At 52.3% G+C, this 21,354-nt stretch overlaps 1 protein-coding gene across 1 annotated transcript in view; it reads left to right on the forward strand.

Annotated features, from left to right (window-relative positions):
* Positions 1-20,670, forward strand: part of RP1L1 (retinitis pigmentosa 1-like 1) — a 45,239-nt gene extending 24,569 nt beyond the window's left edge. The window contains exons 5-6 of the mRNA XM_018052756.1: positions 18,034-18,124; positions 20,392-20,670. Of these exons, the coding sequence (XP_017908245.1) occupies positions 18,034-18,124; positions 20,392-20,670 (370 nt within the window). The remainder of the gene's footprint in view (positions 1-18,033; positions 18,125-20,391) is intronic.

Raw genomic sequence — 21,354 nt, forward strand, 5'->3', positions numbered from 1 at the left:
ATCTTGGTTGTTGAAAAAACTCAATTTTTTCACGCTAGCCAAGCAGGATCTTGGAGAAAAGGAGACAAAACATTCACTAATTTTGCCCTCCGGGAGGAGTGGACTCCAGAACTTCAAGAAATGGAAAGAGGTGACTGTTTCTCAGTCTGTGAGGTACTGCGCCTCAGAGTCACTAATAGTGGTGGGAGCAACAGGAAGGATTGACCGTCGTCTTGTTCTCCGTACCAGGAACGCAATTCTCTGATTGGGTGGTTCTCTCTCTGCTGTCCCCTTCTATTGACATGGGTAATTATATGCTTCCCTGGAGCCCCTGTTTCAGCTCAAGACACCTTCAAGTAACTAAAGATCTCAGGACAGAACTCTACACTCTGTTCAACCAACCAGTAACACAGCTCCTGCAGGTAACAATCAAAGAGGGTCAGGAGAGGCATCTATCAACTCCAGCCAATGAAAAGTTTTATTTAATGCACTGGACACAGGAAACAAAAGATACTTTTTCATCTTTAAGATATTTATAATCCAAATGGAAAAGTGACATAGTTGTAAGTATGAGCTAATAACAGTGGCAAGGACTTAGGACTTATGAACAGGGCAGACCCAGGTTTTGTGGGTGAGTCAACAAACCGGGGGCTTTTTAAAAACAGCCTGCGTAAAAAAAAAAAACAAAAAAAAAACCAACAACAACAGCCTGCGTGATGGCAAATGCGTCACAAGTTTCTTAAGTGAACGTTTATTTGGAGTGAGTAAATGAATGATAACTGTTTGCATACTTTGTAAGACTATGTTTCAGAGCCATTCTAGATTCACAGCAAAATAGGGAAGAAGTTCGAGAGATTTCCCTTGTACCCTTGCCACTCCCCATATGCATAGCCTCCCCCACCATCAACATGGAGCCTTTGTTACAGCTGATGGCCCTGATTTAACACCTCATCGTCACCCTGGTTTACATTAGGGTCAGCCTTAGTGTGGGGCTTCCCGGTGGCTCAGTTATGAAGAATCTGCCTGCAATGCCGGAGACGCAGGAAATGCAGTTTCAGTCCCTGGGTTGGGAAGATCCCCTGGAGGAGGAAATGGCAACTCACTCCAGTGTTCTTGATAGAAAATCCCATGGACAGTGGAGCCTGGTGGGCTGCAGTCCATGGGGTCGCAAAGATTCGGACACGACTGAGCATTTCGCACCATGTGGGCACAGTCAGCATGGTAAGTCCTGTGGGTTTGGACAAAAGTCCAGTGACTTGTCTCCACCATGAGAAGTCTGTAAAGTGATTTCCTTGTCCTAAACGACCTTAGCTCCCCCTGCCCAGCCCTCCCTCCCCCAACTTCTGGTGACCACTGATCTTTTTATTTTCTCCATAGTTCTGCCCAAATAGCAGATTTTTAAAAGATGGAAAACAGGAATATTAGGAAACCAGAAAAATAATCCAGACAAGCTTCTGGCTCTGTGTGTGTGTTTATCCTCTGCTTGGGACGGGCTTCTAGTGCTCAGAGCCCGAAGACAGGTCCCCACTGATCACAAAGCCTGGTCTTGGGCCTTCATCAGTGGCATGGGCTGGCACTGGGGTATGCCTGGAAGCTATTTCTACACCAGAACAGTTGGCAATGTTTAACTGCACAGAAGCAACTAAAGTGTCTGTTTGTGTGTGTGTGTGTGTGTCTGTGTGTGTTGATAAGTATGATGGACAGAAGTCAGAGTAGAAACAAACCACACTTTTGACCAATTTGGGATTAAAATAGTTTATGCTTACAAATTTCACAAATACACATGCTGTTTGAACGAGAGATTGCTAGGCCCTTGGCTAGCCAAGAAGAACCTTGAGTGTTAACCGTTGTTGGCTCCAGGCTAAACCACCCACCGTATATAAGCGTCAGTCACTCAGTCGTGTCTGAACCGACTCTTTGTGACCCCATGGACTGTAGCCCTCCAGGCTCCTCTGTCCACGGAATTCTCCAGGCAAGAATACTGGAGTGGGTAGCCATTCCCTTCTCCAGGGGATTTTCCCTACCCAGGGATAGAACCCAGATCTCCTGCATTGCAGGCAGATTCTTTACTGTCTGAGCCATCACATAGAGACCAAGGCCAAATCTCAAAACAAAGTCAACATTATCCACAAATGTGGCTAATATTTTGAGAATAACACTGAGGACATCTGGTTATTTCCTGTGTTCGGAGTGTCTTGAAAGTATTTTCTAACAGTGATTCTGATGTCTGCCTGTGTTTTACAGGAACCAGGCTCCTAACCGGTAAGCCCAATAGATAATTAAATGCTCTTTATTTACCGTTTATAAGATCTAGCGGTATCCCATATTCTCAGACAATGTTAAATGTAATCTGCAGTGTTCATACTAGGTCCGACTTGTGCAGTCCCAACCCTACCCTGTGCCCCACCCGCGGGATGTTGCTATGGTAGTGAATGCTGGGCAAGCAAGAATAATAAAGGGAAGGCAATTCACTCTGCAGCGCCATGGACACGAGGTTCAAAGTCAGTGACACAGAACGAGAGGAAACGTAACACAATGGGTGCAGGTTGGTTTAAGAGCTTCTTAGCAAGGAAGACGGCTATGACAGGACTGAGTTCCCAAGTAAGACAGGGAGCTCTTTGGGAACGTACAACTTTCCCATCCATCAGGCTGGTCGAACACGGTCTGGAGGAGATGGAAGAGGCAGCTAGATGACCACTCTTACAGCATCAGAATTCTTTCTCTCATCGCAGCCTCATGCTCGGATATTAGGTAAACAGCGCCCTCTACTGCTAAATGGCTTTCACCACCGCTCACAAGGCAAGGTTCCCTCCCAGGCTGTTTACAGGGAACCCTCCATGGGAGTGGGAAAAGGTAACTATGGTTTACTCCATAAGACAAGAGTCTTCAACCAAAATGGAAGTTTTGGTCTTAGATTTAGATTCAAGCCTCTGATAGCAGTTGGACTATGTGGCCCTTAAAAAACAATCAGTATCGAAATAGAAGACTGTTCACATTTGTTCAAGTACACAAACTTAATTTTTCTTACCTCTCTGGATCTGGTGACTTGGCTGGTGTCTGTAGCTCACCGGATCAGTTCTTTGCAAGCAGAAAGGAAGGCTTTGTTAATTCAGAACTTGTTCTAATAATCAAGCGTTAAGCACTTCTCTTCTCCCCGGACCTCCAGTTGTACTTAATTTAAGAGAAGTCCAGACCATTGGCTCATCTCCCCCAGGAAACCTAAACTTTCTCCTGGAGATGTTTGGAGGTGACATGGTGATTTGGGATGACCGGGGCTCAGTGGTTTGAGATGAAGCCCTTTGTCTACATTTTCTCGTGCCTGGGCTTTCTCGGTGGTGAGGCTGCCACTTCCTTCTCACCGGGGCTTTGAGAGGAATGGGCACTCTTCCCACTGCCCCTCACTGGGAGGCTGGGGGCTGGGGGAGCAGCCTAGCCTCTCCGGAAGCTCTGCATCTAACCAGCAATCTGAGCCCAGGCGCTTTGCTTGACTGCCTCATCTTCACTCTTCCTGTCTCCTCTAAAAGGAAGAAATGGATTAACCCAGTGATGTCTACAGTACCTGCAGCTCCCTCCAGGACCCGCCAACCCCACGTCTCTCTCCTCAAACTTCTGCTGATATCAGTTGCTCCTTCAAGCCGAGAAGGTCCCAGCCATGTTGGTCTAAGAGGTCTACTGACTGGTCTAAGGGATCTGCTGACTGATCTAAGGGGTCTACTAACAATACCCTGAGGAATCCACTGACTGGTCTCTCTGCAACCTGTGCTTGACCATCTGAATCCAGGGTCTACCTGCTCCTTCCCAAGATGAGGATGCACAATGTCAAGCAAAGCCCTTACGCTCTGTGGAAGAAGGACCACTGTGCACACCCTCCCTTAACCGCTGGAGATGCCTTGAAAAGCCATTTCCCTGGCTTCATTGGTGACATCAGGTATGATGCTTAAACTCATCTGTGTTTATATTTTCAAGGTTTAAAGATAACCTGGAGGCTCTACTGCCAAGGAACCTAGGGTTGTTCTCCATCGAAAATTACATCCCAAGGGGCTGTAAGCTCACAGGGTCCTTCCAACTTCAAGGTGGCACTTACCCACTCCCTCCCCGCCAGGAACTTGGCTGAGGGATCCTGAGCCTTCCAGGAGCTCCCAGCCAAGCTCCAAACAGGTGATTCTCCGATGTGCCAGGAGGCAGCTCTCCCTAGAGGTCTCAGACTCCATTTGATTTCTTCTCTAAGCTCCTTGGCTGCTGAGGGTTGGAGAGGAGGCTTGAAAAAAATCGAAGATGAATCCATGATCCTTAACCAGCCTAGAGGGGTTTTTGAAAGCTGGACCTGGGAACCACCTCAGAAGATAATAAATAATAGTGACAGAAGAAACAGGGCCGAGCGCTCCCTTTGATCTTCCACTTCCTCCATAGGGGTCCTGGCGCCCGGGTCAACGTTGACTTGAGCATTTGTTCTACTGTTTGTGCCCCGGTATGAAAACACAAACGCCAACTTCCTTCTGAACACAAGTCCCCAGGAGAACGGGAGGAAACTCTCTGGGGACGGGCCCTGCTCGTCCCTGCTCCCCCACCTTCAGGAGGTTTACATCTGGGGAATCTGGGCACCCTAATCTATGGTGAGAACTTGGAAAGTGAAAAGCCAGGCTTAATATCCTGTGCCTGCGTGCACGCGTGCACACGCACACATACACACACACACCCGTCTGACTGTAAATACAGGATTCAGCCCGCAACAGAAACAATAAGAGCTGGATTCAATGAGGTCCCCCTGGCGCATGGAGTGTTTAGGGTTTTGTTGGGACTCTATTGTGTAGCCTGGAGTTTCTTAAACAGTAAGACAGCAAGCAGCTTCCTGTTATGGAAACAGCCCAACCCTGACATTCAGAAAGTCAATCTATACAGCAACTGGATAAACAACCAAGATAAGGATCAGCCATAATGGGCACAATAGCCCAAATGGGATTGCCCGGAGAAAAGAGGCTGGCGCCTACCCAAGCAGAGCCCGTGAAGGCAAGCCATCTCCCGCTCAACAATCCCCATTCACCGCGCCCCGGGCTTGTGCACGCCGCCCTGTACACAGCGGCCAGGCGTGTGCACACACAGAGCCAAGGCTATTTATAGCTATTTATAGGAGGCTGTCTGGGAGCCGTGTGTCTGGCTCCCAGGATGACCCCTGATGGCCGGCCTGGGCACTGTGCCAGGTCTTTGCTGGCATGGAAACCAGCGTCCTCCTGTCCCATCCCTCATTAGAGTGAGCTGGTCCAAGCCGGGGCTGGAATCCGGGTCTCAACCTGCCCTTCTGGAAGGGGCCACCCTAACCATGTGCTCAGACGGCTCTGCTCTGTTTCATCTGAGAATAGACATTGCCTTAGGATTAAGGGAGAAGGGACAGCGAAAGTGGCTGTTTCATGAAGTATCTGAGCACTGGACTCAGCCCATTGGCAATTGCCCAGCTGGGTGCAGTGAGACCCATCCTCTGTCCCTACCCTGCAGAATTGCTCTATTGCCAAGAGGCCCCTTCCCATCAGCCTTTATTCAACAAGGGTCCAGCTAATGAACCTGCCCTGAGCATCATCAAACTAACACAGAGAATGACCCACAGAGAATGACCTGAATGTTGCCCAGCTGTTTGACTTGGGGGGCCCTGGAAGGCCTTACTGACCCCAGATCTTATTTCTTTATGTATTGAAATGGGGAATAGTTGCTTTATAGTGTGTTAGTTTCTGCTGCACAACACGTGAATCAGCTAAATATATACGTATATCCCCTCCCAGCTGAGCCTCCCTCCCTCCACCATCCCACCCCTCTAGATCACCACAGGGCCCTGAGCTGAGCTTCCTCTGCCCTACAGCAGCTTCCCACAAGCTAGCTGTTTCACACAGGGCAGAGTGCTTCTCTCTCAATTTGTCCCACACTTCCCTTCCCCGTCACCAAGTCTGCTTGATCCCAAATCTCTCATCAATCTGCTAACCTTTCCAAAATGAAGTGTCTACCACTTGACTCTTTGTTAAACAAAAAGCTGGGGTGCTCTGTGAGTGGGGGCACTGCATTAGATGAGCCCCTGTTGGTGTGGACATAGCCTGGGAGGCGGATCTGGGATCACCCCAGTGCTAAATCTCATTGTTTGGGAAGAGGGAGCCAGTCAGACAGGCCTGTAGGTCAGAGGGTGGCGTGGGGCAGTACCAGGGCCCAGGCTGGACACGCCAGTGTCAGATGGGACAAGCCTGGGGTGACAATGACTCTTGGGATTATCTAGTGGGGCAGAGGAGCAGACCAAAATGAATCAACTGCTTTTCTTGCTGTAGCATTGAATTCTGAGCTCTCAGAGCAAAGGGGTTACATATGGAGTTTTTGAAGGACAATGATCAGAGCTGGCAAGGATCTTAGAGATCATTCCAGGCCAAAAACAGGCTCAGAGAGAGGGTGTGATTTGCCCCAGGCCACAGGACAGGTGAATAGCAGGGCTGGAGGGAGAACCTCAGCTTTCTGAGCGTGTCCCATAGCATCTCCCTGACTCCCAGAGGCCTGCAAGTGGGGAGAGAGGCGGCCGGCTCCCTGGATGCTCCCCCCAATCCCTGCCCAGGAACAGGGCCTGAACTGGGACAGGAGAAGCCTGTGACCCATTACCGTATTTCACCAGGGGCAGCCCCACCTCCCTACACCCAAGGAGATCAGAGGGATAACACCCAAGGCAGACCGTAACGGCTTTGAGCAAGAGAGCTCTTTAAAATTTATGTTTATAATTGTCTTTATGTATTTCCTTGCTTTTGGCTGCGCTGGGTCTTCACTGCTGCGCAGGCTTTCTCCGGTTGCAGGGAGCTGGGGCTTCTCTCGGCTGCGGCGTGTGGCCTTCTCGCTGCAGCAGCTTCTCTTGCTGGGGAGCTCGGGCTCACACTGACTGGCTCAGCAGTTGCAGTGCTTGGGCTTAGCTGCTCCGAGGCACGTGGGATCGAACCCACATCTCCTGTGCTGGCAGGCGGCTTCTTAGCCACTGCACCGCCAGGGAAGTCCCAAGAGAGACCTCAGGCCGAGAAAATCAACCTTAGAGCTCAGAGAACACAACACTCAGCTTTCCTACAGCACTTGGCAGTGGATGAAGCTCCAGATCCCATTCAGCTGTAGACAGTTTTCCTACACTCATGTCATCCCGCTGTCCCATTTTACAGGCGAGAAAAACAAATGCTGTTGGGACTAAGTACCTCACCCAGGACCATGGGCCCAGTGAGTCCTGTGGTCAGGGTGCCATCAGATTCTGTGACTCCAAGCCGAGCCTGGCTCCACCAAATCTCACAGTAGCTGAGTCCACAAAGTCTCCCCGTTTACACTTTCACCGTATCCTATGACATCAGGGCTGGGTGTGTGTCGTTTGCCTCTATTCAACACAGCTGATCATTTTGAACTTAGATAGCACCATCCAGTGACGGTGGGCTCGGGCTGAAACCGTGTTCCCATTTATCAAAGTCCTTGGGAGCAAAAGCAAACCTGTGCTGCCTCCAGTCTCAGAGGACGTGAGTTTGGTCCACACGGTTTCATAGAGGAGGGGTCCGCTGCCTTTAATCACATGGGATAATAAAGACGTGGCCTGAGCAAGAGGCCCGAGAGAAAGAAAGCTTCTCTGTCCACCTCCGCCCCGCAAAAGAGGTTCTTTTCTGGACCTCAGCTTCTGGCTCCTTGCTGACCACAGCCTGCCCTGTGACATAGAGGTTCTAGCCTAGAACGGAGCGTCACCACCCTAGACTTTCTTTCCTTGCAGGGCTCGGAGCTGGGGCAGCGCCTGAACCCCAGGCCTGAGCGGCCCTCCTGACTCTGCTGACCACACACTTTGGATCCCAGTTTTCTGTCCGGCTTGTGTTTGTTCACTTCTGTGGCTCAGTGGTAAAGAATCTGCCTGCAATGCAGGAGACGCAGATTCGATCCCTGGATCCAATGGAGGAGGGCATGGCAACCCACTCTAGTATTCTTGCCTGAAAAACCCTGTGGACAGAGGCGCCTGGTGGGCTACAGTCCACGGGGTCACAAAGAGTGGGACGTGACTGAGCGACTGACTGAGCACTGGGTCTCATCTGTGGCAAGTTGGATACAGTTCCCTAACCAGCGATGGAACCTGGGCCCCCTGCACTGGAAGCATGGAGCCTACGCCACTGGACCACCAGGGACGTCCCCGGCTTGCATTTTCTTCTGTGATGTTTGTGTCAGGTGTGTGAGTCTGTAGAGGTATCAGGCACCTGGGACACTATCGAGGTACCAGGCTGCGCTCAGGTGCTTTTCTGAACAGCCCTGGGAAGTCAGGCGGCGCTGTGACCATGTGGAGCAGCAGTCAGCACTCACACAGTGTCATTCTGGCCCCTGATTCCACAGCTAGTCCGTCAAGGAATCAGAAGAGAAGCCAAGATCTGGATTGCTGGAGCCCAGGCCTCGGGCTCTTTCTAGCACACGACGTAGCTAATCCCACAGTCAGGCCCAAACTGGTCTTGACCAAGGACACCCTCCCAGATATGCTCAGGTCCTGTGGGCAATTGAGAAGCCGTCCTCTGAGATCTGCCAGAGGCCCCGGACCCACTCAGCTTCCCAAAGAGTTGGAGGACCAAGAGTCCCATGTTTGTTTTAAGAAAAGCCAAAATCATCCAACCTGGGGATGTTTCAGAGCCCAGCAGATGTCCCCAGTGTGGACAATATTCAGCCCATTTACCATCTCTGAGTGATGCCATCATGGTGGACAGCACTTGGCAGACCCGCATTCCTTGGGTGGGGAAAGAAAAATCACCTCTGATACTTCCTAGTTATGAGAACTTTGATGCAGATATGACCCTCATGCTTCTGTAAGCCTCAATGCTCTCACCTGCAGAATAATAGTCACCCTTCTGAGAAATATGCAGAATCTGAAAAGAAATGATACAGATGAACTTATCTACAAAACAGAAAGAGACTCCAGCCTTAGAGAATGAAATTATGGTTGCGGGGAGTGGGGGAAACACAGGGGGAAGGGATAGTTAGGGAGTTTGGGATGGACATGTGCACACTACTGTATTTAAGATGGATAATCAACAAGGACCTACTGTATAGCGCAGGGAGCTCTGCTCAATGTCACGCGGCAGCCTGGATGGGAGGGGAGTACGGATCAGAGGGGAGAGTGGCTCAGCGGTTAAGAATCTGCCTGCAATGCAGGAGACACGGGTTCAATCCCTGGGTCAGGAAGAGCTCCTGTGGAAGGAAATGGCAGCCCACTCCAGTATTCTTGCCTGGAGAATCCCATGGACAGAGGAGCCTGGCGGGTTACAGTCCATGGGCTCACAGAGTTGGACACGACTCAGTGACTAACAATAACAACATGTATGGTTGACTCATTTTGTGTCCACCTGAAACCATACACTGTTAACTGGCTATAGTGAGTGACGTGAAGTCGCTCAGTTGTGTCCAACTCTTTGCGACCCCATGGACTGCAGCCTACCAGGCTCCTAACTGGCTATACTCCAGTATAAAATAAAAAGTTTAAAAAAATGTTTAAAAAAATAATATCCACCCTTCATACATCATCATTGAAAGTAAAAGTGTTAGTCGCTTCAGTCGTGGCTGACTCTGTGCGACCCCGTGGACCATAGCCAGCCAGGCTCCTCTGTCTCTGGAATCGTATCATTGCTAGACTCCAAATAAGGCATATGGTACAAGAAGCCTGTAACTCCGTATTCCCTCTGATGCTGCTTATCACCAACATTACCACTGCCGTATCATTGTTGTTTCCATCGTCACCTGGGGGAACTGAGGTGAATCTTATCTTCATGAATCTTATCTTCATTCTGGATGGATGCATAACACTGATAATAGCAGCCCTTAGGTGACTAATAAAGATATCAGACACCTGGGCTGTCCATAGTCCCAACTTGCTCTCCAAACACTGGCAGCCAGAGGGCTGCTCAGCTCCCAGGCGGTTCCTAGTCTGTGTTGACTGCTTGGCTCGCCTCCTGTCTTACAGATGGAACCAGGAGGCTAGACGTGGGAGGACGAAGGGTTTCCAGCTGGAGGGTCCTCTCCCTGCCACACTGCTGGTGCCAAAGAGGAATGACCCTGTTGCCGGAACTTGGTTCACTGGTGCCTGATAGAAATGCAGAGATGGAGTTCTGGGCAAAGTAGAAAAGAGTGGCTTTTATTGCTTTGCCAGGCAAGGGGGGCCACAGCGGACTAATGCTTTCAAGACGGGAAGGGGCTGTGGGGAGTTTTACAGTGTTCAAGGAGTAGGGCGTGATCAGCTCGTGGACAGTTCTTGGATTGGCTGACATTAAGGTGAAGTTTCAGGCATCATCAACTCTGGTTTCAACCAGTCTAAGGTCCATGCTCCCGCAGTCAGCAGTTTTCATCTGAAGGGAGGTCTGCTTCCTGTAAAAACAGCTTACGAATGTGTCAGACCTTTATCCATATCTTTCAGGGAACTCAGAGTTTGGTAATTCTGCTATGTGGCAGATTTATAGTCTAAATTGTTACCACTTTCTCAGCTCAACAGCTCTTCTTTATCTCTACATCTTCACATTTCCCCATCATTAACTCTTGAGTCAGCACTTTACTTCAAAAGACAAGGACTCAGGGGCTTTTACGGTGTCAAACCCAGTTAACATGCTCTAGTGCCCAAGGGGTCAGCTATCCACGGATTCCAGGCATTATCCCCCCAGAGCTGGGCAGGCTTCCAGGAAGAGGTGAGCCTTCCTACTTGTGATGGGGGTGGGTGACTGATTCCCTACTCAGGATCAGGGCCGCGGCTGTTCCGTAGCTTCTTATCCACCTGGATGGTGTGTGTTGCAAACCAGCAGTCCCCAGCCTTTGTGGCACCAGGGACCAGTTTTGTGTTAGACGATCTTTCCATGGACTGGGACAGGGGGAGGGGAGGAGGAAATGGTTTGAGGATGATTCAAGCACATTACATTTATTGTGTATTTTATTTCTATTATTATTACATCAGTTCCACCTCAGATCATCAGACATTAGCTCCCAGAGACTGGGGACCCCTGTTATAAACCATCTACTGTGTTAAGAGCCAAGGCGTTTCTGGTGCATTCTCCTTCATACCTTAAGAGAATAAATCCACCGCCCCCCTCACCTTACCCCACTTCAGAATGACAAAGCCCCTCCTTGCTTTGTCATAGGGATGTGGCAGCATCTCTCTGAATCTACTCTATTAAGACGGTTAATAAAGGGCAGGCTTGCCATCTCAGTGGGCTTCCCAGGTGGCTCTAGTGGTAAAGAACCCACCTGCTGATGCAGGAGACACAAGAGATGCGGGTTCCATCCCTGGGTCAGGAAGATCCCCGAAGGAGGGCACAGCAACCCACTCCAGTAATCTTGCCTGGGAAATCCCATGGACAGAGGAGCCTGGGGTCACACAGAGTCGGACACGACTGAAGCGACTTAGCATGCACGCACGCCATCTCAGCAGCTTCCTCAGCATCCGGTGCCAGGAGGCCTGCCTTAGATAGAGTCCCCCTTGGGTGGCGGGCAGGCGCATGTTCTGTGGCCCGTGTCTTGTTGGAATTTTCCTGTCCCCACAGTCCCTGCCTCACGCCACGCTGGCCTCACTCATCTATGCCCCGCTGGGTGGTGTGGGCCTCAGAGACTGCAGTCTCCTTTTCCCTTTTGTCAGAAGCGTTCCCAGCTTACACTCGGGCTTCAGATCACAGAAGGCAGCACCAGATGGGCGGTGTGTTCCATCCAACCTTCTCGTTTGGGAGCCCAGGGGCAGGGCAGGTTCGGGGGAGAGCTACAGGCTCAAGGTCACACGGCAAGTGGGTGGCCTGCGGGTGCTTGCCTCTGGCTGTTCCCAAGTATCTGTGCCTGGTGTGGACGTGTCTCCACCCCCCTCACTGATGGGTGTCCTTCTCAGCCTCTCACCCCTACCCTCCCTGCAGCTGGCACCTCCTGCCTCATGGGCCAAACCCCTCACTGTGTCTGCCACTTGTAACTGGTGACACCTGTCTCCATGTGCCCTTGGGTTTCCTCCGACAAGCTTCTCTTATCAGACTTGCAACACGGAGGCGCTGTAATCTGGTGACCCCCCTCCTGTCTCCCACCCCAAGCCCCCCCCATCACTCTAAAACCAACTCCACCTTTGGGGCGCTGGGGGTGGGGTGAAAGCTCACCTGTCACCCAGTCCCAGGAGTCCAGGCCCGAGGGGCCCCTGTTCGATGTGTGAGGTCAGGAGAGTGAGCAGGGGCTGGGGTCGCGGGGAAGGTTTGGCACGGTGGCCACCCCCAGGCCTGAATGAATACAAGTCCCGGCGGAAGCACCTGGTGGTAGCGGAAATCCAGGACAACTTTTATTATGCCTGTTCACAGGTCCATTCAGGCTGCATTGGGGGCTTCCTATTTCCTCTGCTGGCACTTCACACTCATTCACAACAAGAAAGGCCATTGTGCTCCTGAGTTATGGGCCCTGCATCCCCGAGGGGCCGGCGTTAAATGCACTGGCCCGGAGACTTATTTTTAAAATTGTACTCCCTGCTGAATTGCAGGTTCTTATTTTTTCCTCCTCCCACAAAGAAAACTTAGGGTAGTTTTCTCGCAACTGCCAAGGTGAAAAATAACTATGAGCTCCATCTCTGAGCCTTTCTGGAGAAGACTGTGGGAGAGCCTGCTCATTGGAAGGACCCAGGTGTGGATGCTCACCTGGCTCTGCCCTCACCTCAACGGGTTGGTTTTGGGTGGTGGGGGCTCTCTACCCAACGCTTCAGCTCCCAATGGTCAAAGGAGGGCGTGGGCCACATAGAGGTATATATCACTTTGCTGTGCCTCACAGATATCACTTTTATTATTATTATTTATAAAGTGAGGGTTTGTGGGAACCCTGCGTCGAGCAAGTCTATCAGCACCATTTTTCCAGCAGCATTTGCCCCCTTGGTTCCTGCGTTACATGTTAGTAATTCTCACAGTTCTTCACACCTTTTCATTATGAAGATATCCGTGCTGGTGCTCTCTGACCAGGGATCTTTGATGTTACTATTGCAAGAAGATGATGACTCTGAAGGCTCAGATGATGGTTAGCATTATTTTTTTTAGCAAGAAAGTATTTTTAAATTAAGGTACGATACTGGCTTTTTACATTTAATGTTATCGCATATCCAGTAGTGCAATATAGTATAGTATAAACATAATTTTTATATGCAGTAGGAAACCAAAAAGTAATGTGTGTGACTGGCTTTATTGTGATATCCGCTTTACTTCTGTGGCCTGGAACTGAACCCGCAGTGTCTCTGAGGTCTGCCTGCATTTAGGGTCTCTTTTGGTTCCCAAATTCTGAGTCAAACAGCGCAAGTTCAAATCTTTCTCAAACGTGGCCCTGGAGGGGAGTCTCTGTTTCAAGGGGGGTAAGACCAGCCCAGCTCATCCCCAGGCGAGAGGCGACCACAGCCCCTGGCGTTCCACAGACACCCTTGGGCAGCGCCCCCTGATGATCAGAGACCCTCAGAGAACGGGTGACCACGAGCTCAGGCTTCATTTCCGAGTCATATCCATAACAAAGAGGTGTCAGCTTTGCTAGCCTCTAACTAGTGGGGGTTCCACTCCGCCAGAGCGGGTCAACGCCAGGGCTGACGCCTGGACCTACAGAGACGTCTGTCCTTGTCTCTAAATTCTTGTCCCTGAAAGGGAAATCCTAGATAGAGTCTGGAACGTTCCGCCTGGCCCTGACTCTGTGGATTGTTAATAACCCTCACGATTGTTCCTCAAAAGTTGGCTGGCTGTACGGCTCGTAAAACTCAGAAGCAAGCACCTGTCTTCAACACAGCCACCCCAACAGAACAGATACCTGCATGCCTGGCTGCGTTTAGTGCCTGCATGCTCAGCCATATCTGAGTGCCCCTATGGACTGTAACCCATCAGGCTTCTCTGTCCATGGGATTTCCCAGGTAGGAATACTGGAGTGGGTTGCCATGCCCTCCTCCGTTGCTTTTAATATTAACTGTTAAAGAAATGAACATTCAGACCTCAGGACTATTGTAATAGTGTTCAGGCTGTTGCAGTAGGGGAGACAGACAGGGCTGAACCCTGAATACCACAAGAATACGTGGGGGTTTCTAGCTGAGGAGCAGTTGGCAGGGAGGAGTCAGTGGATGGAGATCTCTAAGAGGCAATATCAAGGGTAGTGGGATTCTTGCTAAAAGGATCCAAGAGCATGATTATCCCCGAAGGCAGGCCTGGATGGCTGGTTATCAACTGGGAGATCTCGGGGAATGAGGAATTTAATCCGAAGTCAAGAGGGATTAGATGTCAAGTGTGCAAATGGACTTAGCCAGACTCTAGCGGAAACTAGACCCTGAAAGAACAGACAGAAGCCCACGGTTGAGGCCGGGTGGAACAAACGGCTTGGAAGGGTGTGAGTCTTTGTCACAGGCCTGCCTCAGGCATGAGAAGTGGGTTTGCCAGGGACATCCCAGCTTTCTTTCCTGGGTCTTGGTGACCCATCTCCCTGCCTACGGGCAAGTCCTCTCCTGGTTCCTAGTAGGAGGGTCTCTGCTCAGCTGGGAACAGGGTCTAGACCCTGACTCAGCACCTTCTGATTCGGAGTGTAGGATGGAGATGTGCTTTGGGAACAACAGGCTTGACATGGAGCAGCCTGTGGGCCTTCGGCCTTTCTTGTTCTTCAACATTTTCTCAGTTGTTTGTAGCTGGAGGAGGGAGTGGGCAGGAGTTGTCAACTCTGGGAGGACCTGGGTGGGTGCGGGGCTTCTTCTCTACAATGGGCTGGGGCTCAGGAAGTAGGGAATGAATGTGTGGGGGATGGACACGGGGGGGGGTGCACAGAGAGGTGAGAAGTGGGGTCAGGTAGGGCGCATTCCTGGCCTCTGATCTGCTATCTGCAGACCCCCGAGGAGGTGAAGCTCTGTGATGCTGGGGGACCCCTGGCTGCCCTGGGTTCTGAGAAGGATCTAGGCAACTCTGCCTCTGCCCTTTTAGCTCTGATCTGGGATTTTGCTGGTTTGGGGGCTGCTGGAAGTGGAACGATGCATTGGCTATTCAACTTCATCTTAATCCCAGACTTTGGAGGTTTGGCTAAGAGGCAGCCTTGGGGTGGGACAGCTGAACAAAGAGATTTCTAGAGACAGACAGAGGGTGAGTGGAGACAGGCACTGCGGAGTCTAATCCCTCCACCCTGCTGTCTGCGACCCCTGGCAGAGGTGGGGGTTGGGGGCTGCCCTACCTGCTCTAACTGAGCTTCAAGTTTAGCTTCTTTGTCTCACTCATCACCGCAAGGTTCCCCCGCAGGTGCAGAGAGCCCCATTCTACATTTCAGGAGACCGGGAGTCAGAGACTTTGCCCTCAGTTCTGCGTTGGTAGTGGCTGAGCCAGGAGCCCAGCCCTGGTCCCTCTGGCTCCCATGCCCACAGCCAGTGCTCGTGGCCAGGCTGCAGAAGGCAGATGGCTTGCACTCCACAGTCTTCGCCCCTACCCCCAAGGAGAACCACACGGAGGAACTCACGGCAGTGTGTCCTTGGGCTCCAGAGCAACATGACAGTTGTAAGGGCTTCTCAGAACCTCTCACATTGACCCTGGGCATAAGATGCCCCCTCTCTCAAATCCTTTTGTTCCCTGTCACTCTAAAGAAGAGCAAACAGACCCACAAGGAGTCAGAAAGAAGCCTCTGCAGAAGGGGCGGGCTGTGGAGAGAAGTGGGTGCCTCTACCCGCTCCAAGGTAAAACCAGGTGCTTATTAGGTGCTTGCTGGGGCGCTCAAGTGCAAAGATCCCTGTGGCCTGAACCTCAGCCTCCACACTCCGGCTGGGCCCAAATCTCCCCTCACCTCATCTGGGATACTCGGTCACTTGCAGTTCAGGAAGACACACACAAACATGCACGCATGGATGCGTGCAAGCACACACACGCAGAGGCATAAACATGCATTGCATATACACACATGCACACCCAGACAAGGGGGTTTGGGGGAGACGCCGGCTCCCCATCAGGGATCTTGGATTCCTAGGAAGGCTTTTGCTTACCTCACCTTTTTGTGACCTCGGTGGGTCAGGATTAGCAGCCTTTCTGGGCATCCATAATCCCTCAGTGTCTCAACCCCATACACCTCTCCCCATCCCCAGCTGGGCCACTTCTTTCAAAGCACTGTGCATCTCCCCAGAGTGGACCCTGCCGCCTTTCAGTTCACTTCCGTCACTGTCACAGATATCGTTACCTGTATGCAGACCTGAGACACCCTCACAAAAAAGCCATGGATGGCCATGGTGGGCTTCAGGCTGCCCAAGACGCCAACAGGTTATACACTGGAGAGGCGGCTGAGGTGGGGGATGTGCCTCTCCGGACATTAGCCCCTGCCCCAGTCTTCAAGTTCAGATCCCTCTATCCCGCCTTTCTCTTTTTTATTCTATTTCTTTATCTGCTTGGCTATTCATAGAATCAGTGAACTCTTCAAGATGATCTTAGAGACAGCCTACTCCCCCTGTTTTGGGCTGAATTGTGGCCCCCTCCCACCAACTCATAGGCATGCATGCTCACTCAGTCATGTCCAACTCTTTGAGACCCCACAAACTGTAGCCTACCAGGCTTCTATGGCCGTGGGATTCTCCAGGCTAGACCACTAGAGTGGGTTGCCATTCCCTTCTGCACGGGATCATCCCACCCCTGGGATCGAACCCAGGTCTCTTGCCTTGCAGGTGGATTCTTTACTGTCTGAGCCGTCACTTACAGGGCATAAACCTAAATGGCAGAAGCTCTGGGATATGATACCTCTGTGGGGGCGAATAAGACACTGCAAAGGGTCTGTGGTGGCTGCAGAGGCGGAAAACCCTCAGTGCACTTAGGACCCTCAGGCAGTGTCCCTAGGGGCAAGTGTGCTGTTTCAGAGTTAGACAGGGCCTCGCGTAGGCAAGTGGACTGGTGGTTGGGAGGCAGGTGGGAGGTGGCACGTTAGGACAGGGAAGTAATTCCAAGGGTGGGAACAAGCTGGCTGGGTGCTCGGGCAGCATGTGATATCCTGAGCCAGGTATCAAGCAGAGAAGGTGTGAGATGTGAGGGACCAGATCGGGGAAGAAATGGGTTTAACTACCCAGGGTGTCACGAAGGAAGATCACCCAGAGCAAGAGGGTGAAGCCCAAAGTCCTCCAAGCTTTGGTCTCGGTGTGGAAGGAGCTCTAAGCTCCCACCTTCTGGCTGAAGGCTTCACCCCGTCAAGGGCAGCCAGCCTTGGCTTCGGCTCCCGGAGTCCAGAGCCTGGGTGCCTGTCCTGGCTTTGCTCTGGGCTCCCCGTGTGGCCCTGAGTTGGTCATGGGTAAGCTTCGGCTTCTGGCCCTGGACGCCTGGTCTCGGTGGTACCTGGGCACCTTCTGGTGGCCCCACTCTCATGCCCAGGCTCTGCTTCGAGACATGGGTTCATGGCTTTCCCAGGAAGCCACCTGGGAAAGTGGGTTCCCAGGTGGGAACCCCACTGCCAACACAGGGAACATCTTCTGTTTTGGATGTGGACCATTTTTAAATTCTTTACTGAACTTGTTACAATACTGCTTCTGTTTTCTGTTTTGGTTTTTTGTCCTTGAGGTGTGTGGGGTCTTAGCTCTCTGACCGGGAATTGAACCCACACCCCCCTGCATTGGAAGGCAAAGGCTTAACCCTTGACTGCCAGGAATGTCCCAGTGGGGAGCACCCTTGATTGGTATGAGCTAGGCCTCCATTTCTAGGCAGGCTTCCCAGGTGGCTCAGGGGTAAAGAATCCACCTGCCAATGCAGGAAATGCAGGTTCGATCCCTGGGTCAGGAAGATCCCCTGGAGGAGGAAATGGCAGCTCACCTCAGTATTCTTGTCTGCAGAATCCCATGGACAGAGGAGCTTGGTGGGCTACAATCCATGGGGTCACAGAAAAGACTGAGCGACTAACCCTTTCCTTTCCTTCCAGCGTTCTTGCCTGGGAAATCCCTCGGACGGAGGTGCCAAGGACCCTGGATCTTGGCAGGCTACAGTCCATGGGTCGCAAAAGAGTCGGACATGACTGAGCGACTAAACAAGGACAGCTGGTGAGGCGTCAGCCCTTTTTGGGACGGCCCGCTCCGCACCTCTCCATCCTCTCGCTCTTCAGCCCTTCCCACACGCCGGCACCTAGCTCTGTGATCCCAAAGCGCTTGGCTCCCAAGCCCTTCCTGGGACCCCGGGCTTCTGCCCCCCAGCAGGTACGGGGAGGGGGGCGGGGGCAGACGGAGTCGGGGTTGGGCGAGGGGCTCAGCCTGCCTCGCAGGCCTGTCATTAGCGAGCCCTGTCCTCCGCTGCTCGAAGGGTTAACAGAGTCTGCGAGGCCGGCGAGGCCAAGGTAGGAAGCGAGGTCCAGGAAAAGGGAAGGATATCTTGCCTTTTTATCCGGGTTACAATGCTGAAAGGGAGCCAGTTGGGGGAGGGGCTGGAGACCGACAAAACAACCACCCCCAAATAAAATTATGAATGGGCCGACGCCGCAACAATGCGCCAGGCTGCGGGGGGCGGGGCCGGAGGGCCTGTGGACTTGCAGCAAGGTCAGGGCCCCGCCGCCCGTAAACAAGGGCTCACAATGCCCGTCTTTCCTCCGAGAGCCGGCTCCTCTCCTGGCCTGGTCCCCTGGGTCCGCGGCCTGCCCTGTCCCTCGTCCTCGCCCAAGTCTGTCACTGAAAGGCCAGCCCTGCTTCCTCAGGGAAAAGCCCGGTCTTTTGTGAGCATTCACTTCCTCCTCCTGTGGGAACCACTTGTGAGCCTATGACAGCTGCTCTGAGGCGTCTTTCTCAGGAGCCGAGGTGGGGAGGAGAGGGGGGCCGCTGGCTGCAGGGCAGGGGGGCTGCAACCTGTCCGGGCTGGGATTGTCATCACAGGCCTGGGCAGAGAACAATGGGGGGAGCCCGGCTCCTCCACCCCCAGGGCTAGGTGCTGGGGCAGCTTCCTCTTCCCACAAGCCTGCTCTTTTGTATGTGTGTGTATTGGGGGGTCAGGGGAATTCTTTTGTTTGCTTTGGTTTCCCTTTTTTTTTTTTTTGGTTTGCCCTTTGGATAGCCCCTGGCTGGGGGTGGGGGGGTGGTGCAGAGGGACAGTGTTGGGGAGCTCCCTAGAGGAGAGGGAGTGAGCGTGGGAATGGGGTGGCCATGGGGTTTGTGGGGAGGGTCTGTGCAGGGATGTTGGGGGGCTTTGGGAGACGACGAGCATGAGGTGCTGGGATGGGGTCATGGTTTTCTGCTGGGTAGCGTCTGTCCCGGGTGTGCTGACCTTGGGACAATGCGCCTGAGTCCCTGGGCAAGGGCCGCACACAGGACGGGTGTCTGGCAGCTCGCTGGAGGAGGGGCAGAGGAGGCCACCTCTACCCTGACCCTGTGCTGCGCTCAGCCCAGTCGCGTCCCACTCTCTGTGATCCCACGGACCGTAGCCCGCCAGGTTCCTCTGTTCATGGAATTCTCCAGGCAAGAATACTGGAGTGGATTGCCATGACCTCTTCCAGGGCATCTTTCTGACCCAGGGATCGAACCTGTGTCTCTTATGTTGCCTGCATTGGCAGGCGGACTTTTTACCACTGGTGCCACCTGGGAAGTCCTCTCATTATCATTGGCCTCTGCCTCTGCTATTTGGGGGATGTTCACAAGACGGAAGTGGCAACCCACTCCAGTATCCTTGCCTGGAGAATCCCATGGAGGAAGGAGCCTGGTGGGCTACAGTCCACAGGATCGCAAAGAGTCGGACACAACTGAGCAACTTCACTTTCACTTTCACTTCACGAGTGTTACGTGGAGAAAGGTCTTCCAAGGTCACGAAAGCCCAGGGAAGTCTGGGTCTTCCCAGGTGCAGCAGTAGCCTTTGCTGCAGGACTCTCCAGACCTTTCCTGTGTTGTATATCCCCAAGTAGGGACTTTCTCAAACCCACCTGACTGAATACAATGCGTTCTGTGGGATTCTTGGGACCCTCTTTGGGAAACACTGTCTGATGCTGACAACAGAATCTGTCGGAAGAGGAAAGGCTGACTCTGGACCCCGGGAGAGGACCGCTCATGCCAAGATCAAGCAGCCACGTGAGGGGTGAGGGGCAAGGGAAAGACAGAAGAGGGGTCTGATGGGAAATTTTTGTAGGATTTGGGACAAGTGACCTTAAAGAAACAGGAGGACAATATCTGCTTAAGAAGAAAAGACAGCTTCTTCCCCTTGAGGTCTGGGGGACTCGGGCACAAGGGTTCGACGGAGAGGCCAGTGAGAGCGACGGTCCAGGCAGGAGACCCAGGAAGGGAATACAAATGTCACATCTGTTGGAGACAAAGATGCTGGTGTGAGAAGGGTGGGTGTGGGGTCACCACAGAGGAGAGGCCAGCTGAGGGAGCCTCCAGACTCATAGCCCAGGTGGCCTGAAGCCTGAGCCAGCCTCTGAACCAGCATCCGCCCCTCCTGGGGTCTCCCCCTGGCAGTAACAGTAAAAGCATGGACAACTGCCACCTAGGAGCCGAGGAAAATGCCGCCCGAGGACGGGTCTAGGTACTGCCTCACAGATTTCATGTGGCTGAGCATCCGCTGCGTGGATGTGAGTTTCTGCTCTATTCCAGCCGATGACGTCAGCGCGTTTGGGACCATCAAGGCTCACACCTTCAGCCCCAGCCCTCCGTTCCAGGAGGCTTCCCCGTTAAGTCTTCGGAATCTCAGGAATCCCCCTAAAATGCTCCAGAGGCAGCAATTCTGGAGTCCACTCAGGAAGGACCTCATGTCCTTGTTGTCTCCCTAAAGCCCTCCCGGGGGTGAATATGTGCTCCTAAGACTGAGGTCTGGGCTCTCTTTTCTTTTCGAAAATTGCCCAGTTACAGAGGAATGATCAAAATCTATTTCCACTGTGGGATGCAGGGAACTGGCAGTAACTTCAGGTATTTAGTTCTCTGGGCTCCAGTTTGGATTCTTTGCCTGTATGCTGGGAGCTGTTGCTTGTGATTAACCACTAGGAGATGAGGTTCTCCTTTGTTTCACCACCAGTGAAAGGAGTGAAATATCAGCCAGGGAGGGGGACCCACCTCTTTCCCTGCCTGTCTGGACCCCAGAGAAGCACCTCTTACTCCCAGTCCCCTTCACTTCACCTTAGCCTGCACAGCTTAATTCGTGTACTCATAAATTCATCCATTCATGTCTTTGCTCATCCACATTTCTGTTGCATGCCCACCAGGGGCAGGTGCTGGAGAAAGGATGGCAGTTCTAAAGGAGACACTCTGCAGGTTCACAGGTAGTTAAAACCTGGGTGCTGGGAGCACCCTAGAGGTGTGTATAGTTATGAGGGCCTGGAGCACGTCTCCCAACTACTCTTTGGGGGTGACTGCAAAGGTTTTGCAAAGAAAGTGACATCTCAGAAGACACTAAAAAAAACATGAACAGCAGCAAAAAACTGATTCCCAGCACAGAGCAAGGCACTTAGCGCTCACTC

Source organism: Capra hircus, chromosome 8 (assembly GCF_001704415.2).
Source record: "Capra hircus breed San Clemente chromosome 8, ASM170441v1, whole genome shotgun sequence".
Taxonomy (NCBI): Eukaryota; Metazoa; Chordata; class Mammalia; order Artiodactyla; family Bovidae; genus Capra; species Capra hircus.